The 14654-nt window shown below is 41.0% G+C and overlaps 1 protein-coding gene across 2 annotated transcripts in view; it reads left to right on the forward strand.

The window, feature by feature from the left end:
* Positions 1-14654, forward strand: part of PLPP1 (phospholipid phosphatase 1) — a 92007-nt gene that overhangs the window by 72159 nt on the left and 5194 nt on the right. For both annotated transcript variants that reach the window (XM_004744654.3, XM_004744653.3), the window contains exon 4: positions 9068-9125. In XM_004744654.3, the coding sequence (XP_004744711.1) occupies positions 9068-9125 (58 nt within the window). The remainder of the gene's footprint in view (positions 1-9067; positions 9126-14654) is intronic.

Raw genomic sequence — 14654 nt, forward strand, 5'->3', positions numbered from 1 at the left:
TAACACTGTCTCTGGTGAGGTCATCTGCTCGAATCCGAAAGGAACCCAGAGTGACCTGTCTGGTCAGCTTCCTGTTGGGCTCTAATAATTTCATATGTGCGTGGGCTTTTGCATTTTCTCTTGCCACTCTCAGTGCATGTCAGAAGTTTTATAGTAGTTTAATCGTATAGACTTGTACTGGTATCTTCTACAGTCATCTTACCTGGGTGGTGAAGAGTTAATGGTGATTTCATGGTCTGCGTCAGGGTGGGAAGTGGAGTGTACTGGCCAGATTTAACAGGCTTTCTTGGCCTTCATGCTGTCTTTTTGGGAGAGGGCTGAAAGTAGAGGTGTGGCAGTCGTACCTCTGGCTAGATTCCTGCCCCTTAAAATACACCTTAGAAGGCAACTTAGAAGTCTGCCTTCCTTCTGACTGCCTCTAAATTCCTCTGCCTTGTGGCAAGGTAGTTTTCCTTGTTCAGTGTTTTAAAAGGGGGTTGGGGGAGGAAGGAGGTAAGGAGTTACTAGTTACAGGCATAGGAACGCCTCAAAGTTACGTCCCGTCCCTCGTGTAACCTGCCAGTTGCCCTTTGTTTCCTTTTTAACTCTTTGATAATGCCACGTTGGTGATTTGGAGTCTTTTTGCACCAAGGAATCACTTTTTCCCTCCTGCTGTAGGAAACCTGTGACGGCTCTTCTCCTGCTTCGTGCACTTATGTCTGTTTTACTCTTCCTCATTTTCCCGTCTTCGCTCAACTGTCAGAGACCCAGTTTCCCTGCTCAGAGTGTAGAACCGTTTATTCCCAGTCATCTGATTTTCAAGGCACACCCAGTTTTACTTTCCTTTATCTCCGAGTTCTCAACAACTTCTCCTTTTTAGATTCCTTCTTTTCAAACGAGTCTCCCATAAACAGAAGACATGCGATCATTTGTTTTTAATCATCAACTGGTTTATTTAATCAGGAGTTTAAAATACCTTGTACACATATCAGTTATGTCCTACTTTTTACCCCTCTCTTTTTTCATTTTCCACGGTCTTGCTCATTTCTCTCCTTTAAGTTTCATGATACGGTATCTATAGATATTAGATTATTTGGTATATAAGTCACTGACAGTAGTGGCTGTGAACTGGTATTTGATGCTGACGCATTAATATTAATGAATAAAATAGGATAATCAGATCTGTTTTATTTTAGTTAGGCATGTCACTTTTATACGTGAAGTAGCTAATCGACTCCATATAAATAGTGTAGCTTTAAATGGAAACCTAGTAAAATCTTTCTAAAAATAATTTAAGGAATATATGACAGGATTTTTGTTGCTAGTGAACTAATCTCTCAGTCTCTGGTTCAAGCAAATAAGATGAATTTACATTATTTTTGTTGTATTTTACTTAATTTTGTTTGGGATCATCTTACATTCTTTTGCCATTTATCATCTTCATCTTTATCTCTGTACTCTTCGGGAGAAAAGATACCCCGTGGTTCCTGTGTATCTACACATCTCTAGAAATCTGATCTTTCTCCTCTCCAAACACATATGTCAAAATCACTTGTTTACTGCTTTGTTACTTGTAATAATCAATAGTTAATATGCTGAATTTCAGTGGTGTGAAATTAAGTGCATATATTTTTGTGGAAACACGACATATGATATTTAAAAATACACGAATGTCAGAACGTTTCATTGAGAGATGTAAGAACAAGCTTCCCGGGGTTGAGACCCAGTGGGGCTCTGGACATGAATCTGTAGGCAGGGAGCTGCACGTGGGTCCTGAGGGCTGGCTGCCGGGCAGCTCTGAACGCAAGTGTTGTTCAGGAAGGAATTCAGGTGCATGTGTGCGTGTGGGTTTAGTGGAGAGAGGGTTTGTAGGAAATTTGTAGCAGGCATATCAGAGAATTTGACTATCATTTTTTATATTTTTAAATATTTTTAAATATTTATATAAAAATATATAAAATCCCAGTAATGACATGTTATGTTTGCAATATTATCACTGTAAAATGTGACAGATTTTTTTAAAAAGGTTTTTATTCATTTATTTGACAGATCACAAATAGGCAGAGAGGCAGGCAGAGAGAGGAGAAGCAGGCTCTCTGCTGAGCAGAGAGACTGATGCGGGGCTTGATCTCAGGACCCTGAGATCATGATCTGAGCCAAAGGCAGAGGCTTAATGCACTGAGCCACCCAGGCACCCCTGAAAGATTATTTTTTAACCCTCATTTGATACCTTTCCCCAGAGTGACTATTAACAGTTTGTCCTATCAGTTGCTTTCTGTGTATTTTACACTAAGTGTGAAGTTGTATGCTTTTATGTGGTTTAAATAAGTGACATATTTTAAAATATTTATTTTATTTAAAATAAAATATTTCCTGTAGATTTTGTTGTCACTTCACATAGTTATTTAATAGATTTTAATTAATTTACGGTATTCAGAAGAAGAGTGAGAAAACCATCATCTTCAAGTTGCTGGCTGTGTTACTTCAAACATCTTTGTGCTTGTGTGTGTTTCTCTAGGATAGATGTCTTCAAGTGGAACTACTGGGTCAGAAAATACTGTGGGTTTATATATAGATAGATACTGTCAGATCTCCTTTGAAGAGTATGCACTCCTATCAGTGCGTTGTGGAACTACCCATTTTCCCCATTCACTACCTACTTGACTTCCCCGGTATATTAGATGTGAAATTTTTAAAGATAATAGCCTGACAGCTCATTGCCTGAGCATTTTGCACAGCTATTGGTTGTAAAAATCCTTTTGAAACAAAGTGGGACAAATACTTGGGAAATTATTCCTTTGTGCATTTGTTGGGGACATTTGTTATAACTTTCTCATAGGGTCATTCTATGTTTAAAGGTTACCACAGAAGGGAGTTTTATTTACCCTGTCCTTCAGGTTAATTTGCTGTTGTGTAAACTTTCTAATCAGGAAATAACATTTGGAGAAAAGGCTTCATGTTGCAGTTTTACTTCCTTTTGTTTTGGCCTTTAGAGTGTACAAAGGAGAAATGAATATTCTCTTAAAATGCTTATCTGCATATTGACATTTGCCTTTTCACAGATGATCTAAGTTCTTCGTGTACTGACTTCACACATGGTGCCGTGTGTGAATCGTGCCTCCTGTTCTTTCTCACGGAGGCTCCTTGCTGGGAGATGCCGGCGTTCTGCTGCTGGGTCTCCTGGCCCTGCACCTGAGTGGGGGATCCTGGCCCTCTGGGAAAAAGCTGGGAGGACTTGGATTTGATCCTCAAAGCGATGGGACTTGGGAGCCAGTGAGTGAACCTGTGGGAGGGTCAGGGTCTCTGTCTAAAATAGGATCAACAGCCCCCACCATGGGGATTTCTGGGAAGAGTGGAAGTACTGGGGATTAGATACCTGTGCATAAAAGGGGCTCAGTAGCTTAGAACCGTTGTCTTATGACAGCTTTTCTGCCTTAAAATAATTTAGGAATCGGTTTCAGGATGATCTTTAAGGAAAGGAAGGAAGTTCTGAATTGCCCCAGAGTCAACTTTGCCATACCCAGTGAACTGGTGGGAAAGTAAGAATTAGAAACATTGTGAACACTGACCACTTTAAAATGAAAACAAACTATTTTTTTGCCAGACTATGTCTCCTAGTAAAGCATTTGATTTGAGATAACATTTTATTAGTCCTAATTTTTTTTTTTTTTTAAGATTTTGAGAGAAAGAGACTGCAAACATGAGCAGGGGGACGGGCAGAGGGAGACGCAGGCCACCACTGAGCAGGGAGCCCCCACGTGGGGCTCAATCCCAGGACCTCAGGATCATGACCTGAACTGAAGGCAGATCCTTAATCTACTGAGCCACCCAGGTACGCCTTGTCCAAATTCTTGTTTTAAAAAAGACTACCTCAGGGTGCTTGGGTGGCTCAGTGGGTTAAAGCCTCTGCCTTCAGCTCTGGTCATGATCTTAGGGTCCTGGGATGGAGTCCCTCGTCAGGCTCTCTGTTCAGCAAGGAGCCTGCTTCCTCCTCTCTCTCTGCCTGCCTCTCTGCCTACTTGTGATCTTTCTCTGTGTGTCAAATAAATAAATAAAATCTTAAAAAAAAAAAAAAGACTGCCTCTATTTCTGGCAATATGGAGGATTAGAAACACTGATAGAGTTGCATGTGCTAGGTAATACATTACACACACACGTATGCACATGTTGGTATTATATATATAAACACATTTAAATATATATAAACACATATAAATAAATCTTTATAAATAAATAGCCAAGCTGACCAGAGAGTAAAGGAATTTTCATGATGTTGGAATTCGTTAATGCTGTTGATCTGATGTGTACCTGAAGGTATGTGCCAATTCTTGGTAGCCTAGAGCCTCAGTTTTGATGGGACTCTGAACATGAGGCTAGTGCAGGGTAGACAGAGGGGAGACCCAAGGATAATTTAAGGACTCCCAAAGGGCACATCTTCCTGGCGGGGGAGGAGACTGCTGTCAGAAAGAGTTCTTAACTACAGGACCATAGTCAACATTGTTCTGGTGCCAGAATACATACTATATATGTGGGGCTTTAAAAAAAAATTTTTTTTTTTAATGGATTGCTACTGAACCCAGCAGGAGAGAACACACATCTTTGCTGGAAGACCTCTTTTTGTTTATTTATTTATTTTTTAAAGATTTTATTTATTTATTTGGCAGACTGAGATCACAAGTAGGTAGAGAGGCAGGCAGAGAGAGAGGAGGAAGCAGGCTCCCTGCTGAGCAGAGAGCCCGATGTGGGGCCTGATCCCAGGACCTTGAGACCATGACCTGAGCCGAAGGCAGAGGCCCAACCCACTGAGCCACCCAGGCGCCCCTTTGCTGGACAAACTCTTTTTAAACCAAGGCCTCCAAGATTCCCCACAGATGGAGTATCAAGGACATGAGTTCATATTGTCCTGTGAAGGAACATACATAGAAACAAGTTCCCCTAAGTGAGAGTCAGGAGATACAACAAACTACATAAGCTCTCAAAGGTTGCAGATAGTAGAATTACCATATAGAATATAAAATCAGTATATCTACTGTGTAGAAATAAATCAGAGACTGAGAATATGATGAAGGATAAACAGGATCAAAATTGACCATAGTTTGAAAAAAGGACCAAAGAGATCTTTAATAAATGATACATACATATTTAAATTAAAAAGTAGACTGATAAAGTACTTTAGACACAGCAAAAGTGAGAGCTGAAATGGAAGATAGGCAAAGATTGAAAGTACAAAAAAAATGGTTAAGAGATAGGAGAGGATAGGATGAAAATGTCAAACGTGTTGAAGCAATCTCAGAAAAAGAAAGGATGGAAGATACAGAACAAATTTATAAACAAAACAACAAAAAAACAAAGTTATGATGGCTGAGACCTGTTCAAAAGTGGCGAAGTATATAAATGGGAAGCCAATGAATACTAAATTGATAAATAAAAAGACATTCCTACTGGATACATGATCATTGAGATGAGAATATTGACCTTGATGGTGGAGGGGAGGGTAAGTACAAAAAAGGACAGGTAACCTAGAAAGGAATGGCAGACAACTAGATTCTATTTTAATAGCAAATGTAGAAGTCAAAAAAGTGACGAGAAAAAAATTTATCCTACAATTCTGTATTAAGGAAAACCATCATTCAAGAATGAATGCAAAGTAGATCTTTTAAACTAAAAGAATAGCTAAAGGGATAACTCTTCTGTGCGTTTTAACTCTGGTGAGTTGGGAGGAAGAAAGAAAATCAGAGGGCTGGGAAGAGCAGTGAGAATTTTAGGAGGTTGTGATTTAACCTCCCCATGAGCTCCAAAATGCCATTTAAAAAATTAAACACTTTATGTGAGTTGCTTGCGTCTGATGACTGATAAGGGTTAGATTTGGCTGTCTTTGCAGTTTATAAGGCTGAATATTTATGTAGATGTTGGAAAACAGAGATGGAAGAATGATGGGTTGAGTGGGAACTCATGGGCCCTATGGGGAGTGGATGGCTGTAAACACTCGCGAAGGCTATGATATTAGGGTGCAGGCTAAGTAGCTCTCCCAGGAGAAAGGGCTGTCCTGGCTAACAAAAGAAAACAAAAATCTTAAATTTGCCATTTGGAAAAGAATGCTCTCCATAGTAAGTTACATTGTCAGACTTGCCTACTTGCTCAGTGTAATAGGCCATGTCTGCGTTAGTCACATAGCTGTCTTTCTGAATATATTTTAACTCTGTAAATATTCTTTCTGGAGAGACTGCCTTAAGCTTTGAATGGAAAGCTAGCTCAAATTGTTTACCTGTCTATCTACATCTAAGAACGGGGTGACGTTCCGAGGCCGGGGCCCAAATCGTAAACACTTCAGTGAGGTTACTGTGATGAAAACAGTCTGGTGGGACGCCTGGGTGGCTCAGTTGGTTAAGCAGCTGCCTTCGGCTCAGGTCATGATCCCAGCGTCCTGGGATCGAGTCCCACATCAGGCTCCTTGCTCGGCAGGGAGCCTGCTTCTCCCTCTGCCTCTGCCTGCCATTCTGTCTGCCTGTGCTTGCTCTCTCCCCCTCTCTCTCTCTGATGAATAAATAAAATTAAAAAAAAAAAAACAGTCTGGAATTGTATTTTATTTTATTATTTTTATTATTATTTTTATTATTTTTATTATTTTTTTAAAGATTTTATTTATTTGAGAGACAGACAATGAGAGAGAGCATGAGTGAGGAGAAGAGCAGAGAGAGAAGCAGACTCCCTGTGGAGCTGGGAGCCCGATGCGGGACTCCATCCCGGGACTCCGGGATCATGACCTGAGCCAAAGGCAGTCGTCCAACCAACTGAGCCACCCAGGCGTCCCTATTTTTATTATTACTATTTTTTAAGGATTTTAAGCCCACTGACTGAGCCAGCCAGGCACCCCTACTTTGGGGATTTTTATTCAATTACTCATAAAATTATTTGTTCATTTGTGAGTTTAAGACATAATAAAGAGCTATATCTCCTAGAGATCCCAATAAAGAGATGTGTATGGAATATGAAAATAACCTGAATTTGTATTTTGGTGTCTTATTCTGTTTTAATAGTTGGTAAAAGTCCATTCTACCATGATTGTTTGATCACCTACAGTGAGTAAAGAGGTCAAATAGAGTTCTCCCACCAACTTTTTTTTTTTTTAAGATTTTATTTATTTATTTGACAGACAGAGATCACAAGCAGGCAGAGAGGCAGGCAGAAAGAGAGGAAGGGAAGCAGGCTCCCCGCTGAGCAGAGAGCCTGACTCCGACTCCGGGGCTTGGATCCTAGAACCCTGGGCTAATGACCTGAGCTGAAGGCAGATGCTTAATGACTGAGCCACCCAGGTGCCCCAGAGCTCTCTCTCTCTCTCTTTTTTAAAGGTTTTATTTATTTATTTGACAGGCAGAGATCACAAGTAGGCAGAGAGAGAGAGAGGAGGAGGAGGAAGCAGGCTCCCTGCTGAGCAGAGAGCCCAGATTCGGGGCTCGATCCCAGGACCCTGGGGTCATGACCTGAGCCTAAGGCAGAGGCTTTAACCCACTGAGCCACCCAGGCACCCCCCCTGCCCTAGAGCTCTTATTTTATGTGTTTTAATCCCTGTTTGTTTAAGTCAGAGGTTATTCCTTGACTGGTTCTATACTGAATAAAATACCTCCTTATGTATTCGGAATAAAAAATTGAAACCGTTTTGTTTTCAACTAATGAAATCTCCCTGTGACTGAATCAGAACTGTTTAAAACTATTAACGTAGGTTTGGAATTTACAGTTTTGTGGCATAGTGTACAGTGAATACTCTGAAGATGAAGTCTTAGTGAAACTCTGAACTTGCTTGGCTTTGAGAACATTTCTCTGATCGTGGTCATGCTGGCTTGATGGGATTTGCCAGTTCTTGAAATTGGCTTTTGTTAACTTGTAGGTTCTTCAGTATAACTTACTGAAATATAAAATGTATAGAACTCTGCTCTAATTATCTAATTTAAAGTAAGGACTTCTACTAATCTATTCTCTACAGCCAAACAGTTGGTGAGGCTAAAAGTGATTTATTTTTCTTGTTTCATATAGATTAAATCCATGGTAATTATCAGGTTTAATTAGGTAATTCCTAGTTGGTACTAGAAGTTGAAAATATTCATTTTCTTAGCTATGTATCTGATTATGAAAAAGACTATCATAATTCTTGCTAGATCATCATCGGTACATGCTTAAGAAAATCTCCACTCCCACCTTCCCTCAGTTGCCAAACATAACACAGATGACTTTCTGATCTGTGTTTTAATTTCACCTCTCTGAATCCAGGCAACCAAATTCCTTTCCAATCAAACAGGGTGTAATAAGTAAGATACTTTGAAGCCTGCCCTTCTGAGTTATGTTCATATTCATAGGCAGGAGAAGCATTCTCATTATTTGCTTGATGCATCCTTTGCATGGAGTTACTTTTACTGGACCGAATGTACTTGCCTTTTTAGTTCCCATGGCCAGCGCTCCATAAGCAGAACCTAGATCATGGATGCTAGTAAGCTTCTCCCTTTTCCAAAAGGGGCCATAAAATTAAGTTTTGCAAGCATTCTGTCACTTTGGGTGGGAAGACGATACTCACATGTTGATAGAATATAATGTTGGAAAGTGTAGATTCATCTGGTACACGAACAGCACACAGTTTGAAAATAAATGTCAAACAAGCATTTTCATCTGGTGGGAATTCTGAGGTGAGAGGTGTGCCTGTTAAAAGGGCTAAAATACCACTTCTAATTTTTTTTTTAATTTATTTTCTTTTTGAAGAAGTAGTTAACTTCCGAGTATTCTAAAGCAGGTATTACTAGCACTCAGGGGCAAACCCTTCAGGTAGAAAATAAAACTTAAGTCATGGTCCTTTAAGTGTACGTGTCCTGAAGCCAGACCATTTATATACCAGTTGTGGCTTGTGGAGTATTACTTCAGAAATGTTCGTGTCGGGTTTTTCCCTGCTGGAAGTCTCAGTACTAGGGCACCCCTCCCCACTCCTGTAATTGGCCAGGGTGAGGGGGCCAGGTGTCTGCTCCACCACAGTAAGATTTAGGACAGCAAGATGATTGTGCCCGCCTAGGAAAGTAAATTGACCTTTGTCTTCTTTCTCTCCTAGGTTGTCTTTTTACTCGGGCCACTCTTCATTCTCCATGTACTGCATGCTCTTCGTGGCAGTAAGTACTCTGCGTTGGTGTCCGGTGGGTTGCGCGCTCATGTGTTCCGCCTCAGGGTCCCCTTCCGTTCGGCCAGCTCCGTGCGGCATCCTCCGGAGCTTGGCTTGTGTGGTTCGGAGAGGGGCCTCCCGTGCTTCTGTCGCAGCCAGTCACTACTGGGTGTAGAGGCGGCAGACAGGCACACTCGCTGTATGGGTGGTGAATCGGGAACTTTCAGGACCGTACAGGGTCTTTCCGGATGAAGGTGGTGCTTCCTTCCGGTGGGAGAAACCTAATCAAGTCTGCTATCCTGGTGCTCAGAGTCAGTGGATGTGGGCCCTTACTTTGGGACATATTTTCTGCAACATACCAGCAGCTTCTCTGTCATCACCGCAGGTCCCTGCTCTGAAGAACTGGGCCAAGGTGGCTGTGCTGGGCAATGACCTGACCCTAATTGGGAGCCCTGACCTTAGGAGCTCAGGGGGCCCCTGCCCTGTGCGGGGGTTGCTGGGTTTAGGGGTGGAGCTTCCAAATTTGTGGACTGTGAAGGCAGGGGTGGAGCTTCCAAATTTGTGGACTGTGAAGGCAGTGGTTGTTACTCCTTGAGTAGGTTTTGTCTTCCTTCCACTTTCTGAAATACTTGATTGACTGCTTTCCATGGGTCTAGAAAGGTTTCAGTTTCTGGAAGAAGTAGTTGCTGCTCAGGGAGCTTAGCATCTTTCTGGTTGGGAGGTTCAGTTGTGTCTGCTAACCCGGACAGCAGTCTGCCAGTCAGCACTTGCAGCATACAAAGGGGACAGTGAAGAGGGAAAACATATTTGCATCCACATTTTGCATCTCTAGAGATGAGTGTTTATCCAGTGTCACTTAAGGAAGATAGGCTTTAGGTCATATACTCTCCGATCCCTGTGAGTCTTTCTCTATAAAATTATCAAAATTTGTTGGGAAAGAGGGGACATCTCTACCCTAAATGATCAGCTACAATTTTTGTCTTAACTTTGTTAGTGGATTTTTATGTGGTTATGTTCTGTGTGAATTTGCTCTTTGCTCTTTTTTTCCCACTCTCCTTGGTCACATTCTGTGCTCTAGTATTTAATGCTTACATTATAGGTCTAGAATATGTAATAGAATAGACTGTTGGGAGTTAGTTTGGTCTCACTTGGAGATTTTTAAAAATCAGTTTTTACCAGAATCCTGCTTTCATTTGAAAAACCAAATTTGAAAAGTCTAAAGAATGTAAAAATTACAGATGTGTGTGCTGTACAAAATGCAAACCCATGATTTCAAAACCATTACAACTGAGCTAATTTTTGGCTTCTTCACCATTACTGGAAACGTCAGTCTTTTGTCTTAGGTTAATTTAATTTTGCAAGGAAGCAACAGGGTACCAATTAACAGAATTGGGGGCTTCCATTTTAAAATACACACCCAAATGTTTCTGAAAGTGTGCCATGGGGAATGTGGTTATTTAAATGGAGAAACAAGAAATACTATTCCAATATGCGCTGTTCATATATCCCATTAGGAAAAGTTAGCATTCTTTCTAAAGGGAGCCACCGTATATTTTCCTCTTAAATAGGGCATGGAGTCTGGAGGAGATGAAGGCTAGAGCCATTAGTATCCTGAGAAATCTTCCCCAAACCCGAAGTCTTTGACAACACTGATGGCTTTTCAGTGTTTGAACATGTTTTATATGCCCTCAGCCAGACCTTGTCAGTGCCACTTCTGTGTTTTGCTCCCTCACCTGTGTGTATCTTTAAGTCCTTAAAGAGAGAGTCCTTTAAGTCTTTAAGTCCTTAAGGAGAGAGAGTCCTTAAGTCCGTTAGAGTCAACATTAAGACTAATGTTGATATTAATGATTTGCATTTAAACTACTTTGTTGACTCTTTCTGATAATCCTCATGAAGTAGAAGAGGGATGGTTGCCACCCTTTTAGTAGGGGAAATAGGAGCCTTGGGAGGCTGTTGAGGTCAGTCAGCTCTCTAGTGTTCATAGGGTTCCCTTGCTTTGCTGATAGACTGCTTGATCTGAACCCTAGCTCAGTTACTGTAAAGGTCAGGTGATGACTTTTAGCAACTGTCCCCCCGCCCTAAAGATTTTATTTATTGATTTGACACAGAGAGAGAGAACACAAGCAGGGGGAGCAGCAGAGAAGTGGGGGAAGCAGCAGGGGGAGGGAGAGAAGCAGTCTGATGGTGGGGCTCATTCCCAGGACTCTGGGAACATAATCTGAGCTGAAGGCAGAGGCTTAACTGACTGAGCCACCCAGGCACCCCCAACTGTTTTTTTTAATTGTAAAGAATATATTCTCAGATGTATCATATTCCATATCCCTTAGTCTACTGCTCATGTTTACTCCTTTACCCCTTCTCAAAATATCTGTTCATTCAATTATAAACTTTAAGGGCTTTTTTGTAAAATATGAAACTACCGTATAGAACATGAAATTAATATATAGAGGGCCTCAGTGGTAAGCCTGTTGTGTGGACACCCAGGAGTGTATGAGGAGGTAAGTTAAAGATCTAAGCAGAGGGAAAATGACCTTAACTGTAGGTTGGTAACCAGGTCAGTATGAGCTCTTAGAGGTAAAATTAAAATGGAAAGTTCAGATAAAGAGATTTGTCATAGACCAAGGCCTTTATGGAGAGGAAAGTTGGCCAGAGCAACCATGCACTGCATTTCAGTGACTCTTAAGCAGTGGAAATATTTACTTGATGTGGATGTAGGCCCCAGCTTTTATTTCAGCCCCTGAACACAGATGTCTCCCTGCTTTCCAGCTTTCGCATTTATATGCAACATTTAACCACTCCCATATCCTCTGCCAGTTCCTTAGGCAGTGACTCATCTTGTTTCCCGAGGCATCTTGGCATCGTGGGTCAGTCCCAGATTTGGGTGGAGATACACAGTCATTCAAATTCCGAGGACAGTTTTTGATAGCCAAAACTTCCACCCAGAATTCCTGACACCCAGAAATTAACTTTAAAAAGTCTCTTAAAGAAAATATCCTGACCATTGTTTTCCTCTGGCGGGCAGCCCAGCCCTGAACTTAACAGTGGTAGAGCACCCATGAAGAGCACCTAGGCTGGCAGGAGCATACGATAGGGCTTCTTTGCACATTCCTAGTTCAAGTTCTTAGTGGTGCCCACTGAACTTGGCCAACTGCCAAAGAATCCAAATTTACTTCACTGTCCAGGAAAGGAACCATGTTACGAGACTATTCTTTTTGCAGTATATATATAGATAGATCTCTCTCTATATAGGTTGTGTTGGAATATACTGAAGGAATAAACTGAAACACGTTTCCCAGCACTGTACTATGAAGCCTGAAATCTCAGATTGTGTTTCTCATCGCCATTAGTATCTGTTAGGAAATTCTTGGATTAATTTTTACAGTGGGGTCCCAGGCACCTTGGTGTCTGGGTCTTGCCCCCCGCCGCTGTCTGGTAGTGCTCTTTGATACCACCCACTTCTCTCTAGATTTGTACCACCTCTTACCCGCACTTACCATGTAGTATCTACGATTGGTGAATATTTCATGAGATGGTTTCCAAAGTGAATTAATGCCAGGCATTGCACAAGTGAACAGAGCCCAGGAACTACATGAATCTTGTCTAAATGTAACATGGAATTCTACATCTAAGTTTAGGAACTCTGAATCCTAAAGATGGTGAAATTGAAGTCTAGAGTAAAGACTGTTTAAAAGAGGTCACCCTTAGGGTGTTCTCCTGGCCAGATCGGTCTTCAAGTGGAGGTGGAACAATATATTGCCTGGCTGAGTCTTAGAAGCTGTTTTCAAAATAAGCAGAGTAAGAAACAGTTGTTTGTGTTGAACACGCTACTGTTGCTCTAGCTCAGAAGTTGGCAGATGATGATGATTTTGGTAAAAGGTTAGGTCATAAACTTTGTAGTCCACAATGCAGTCTCCGTTGTGTATTCTTTTTTTTAAATAGTCCTTTAAAATGTGAAAACCATTCTTAGCTTGCAAGCTGATCCCCCCTGACTCTAATTAAAATGGAAAAATTAAAAAAAAAAACAAAACCTCTCATTTTAAGAATAGATTATTAAGAAACTCTGTGAGACAACAGCGTTTTATAGTTAAGTGTTAGACGATCAAGGAAAGGCAAAAATAAACCAGCCTCACAAAATGTTTTGGTCAGCAACCAGGTTTTAAAAGTGAGAAGTTAGACCCTTTATTGGAAGCTAGTTTTTTTTTTTTTCCAGAAATTTTAGGCAAAATAGGCTTGAGTCTTTTTTGGTGATAGTAAGATAATGAAAGGATACCTAAGTAGTGTCAATAGACATTGAATTTCCTCATTAAAAAAAAGCTCTGTGTGTGTGTGTGTGTGTGTGTATAATTTTTTTTTTTACAAAAAAAAGTATACTTTTGCATTTTTTTTCCAATGTGACCCCATGCATTGAAAAGTCCACGGTTTATTTTGACGAGGTCTTCGTGTGCCCTACAAAGCTATCATGAGGCTTTATTCACACAGATTCAGTGCTGGATTCTCTCCAGGTGAGCAGGAAGGCCTCTCTGCACTTGTCAGGGAACCATCTGCTGCCTGCATGGAGTGTCTTCCTACAATCCCCTCTGCCTTTGAATATCTGGTTATTTTGAGCAAATTGATTCTTTCTGTCCTTGTTCTCTTAAGGAGTAAGAAATTGCCTTTATGAGTCTCTACTAATCTCAGCTAAGCAGCTTTTATTTCTTTAAAAAATACCGGATGTAGTAACTTATTTTCAATAGGTTTTACTTTGCTAAGAGACTGGACTTTTTTTTTTTTTTTTTTTTTTTTTTAAAGAGACTGGACACTTGACCCTACATTGAGCAGTTTTATTTTCCTGATCAGAAGCCTGATGCAGAAGAGTGGCTAAGAGCCTACCCTTGCTCAGTTTGCTTTTGTTGGAAGGAAAAACTAAATCTGGAACTTTCCTTTTTACAAGCGTCAGTAGTGATGCCTGGTTTTAGTGAGGACATTCCTGGAGGATATTGGTGGATTATCCCCAAGGCTAATTACCAAACTATTTTTTGCTTTCTAAATCTGGGCTATGTGCAGTCACTGGTTGTATCTGATTTGCCCTGAGCTCTTGCTCTGATGCACCGTCTGGTCACGAAGATAATGGTTCCCCTGCTGGAGATGGAGAAATCGAGATAGGCCTCACTATGGTGAGGCCTGGAGGTGGTTAATTTGCTCTCCAAGTTCTTCTGTGGTAGGTGTCTGTCCTGCCTCTCTAATAGATGAAAAAGTGGGCAGAGCAGTGTGAAGGTTAGTAAAGTATATGATGGTTCTTTGTTTTTCCTGCTAATTTTATTCTGTTTGTGCCTCCTAGAACCCCACATGCCTCTTGACTTTTCTTGTGACAGAAGGGATGACATTAGTGGTAGGCTCAGTTCCTTTCACAAACTTGACTGTTCGTTTTGCCTCTGGGAGTACCTCAGTGACCAGCTGCACATTATTGCTTCTGTTCTGCCTTTTCCACTCTTTCTCTTATTTGTAGTTGGGAACTTTCTGCTTTGTTGTTTCTTTCACCAGAAGGTTGGATATTAGGATC

Source organism: Mustela putorius, unplaced genomic scaffold (genome assembly GCF_011764305.1).
Source record: "Mustela putorius furo isolate JIRA1106 unplaced genomic scaffold, ASM1176430v1.1 tig00000145_pilon_pilon_pilon, whole genome shotgun sequence".
NCBI classification, from domain to species: Eukaryota; Metazoa; Chordata; class Mammalia; order Carnivora; family Mustelidae; genus Mustela; species Mustela putorius.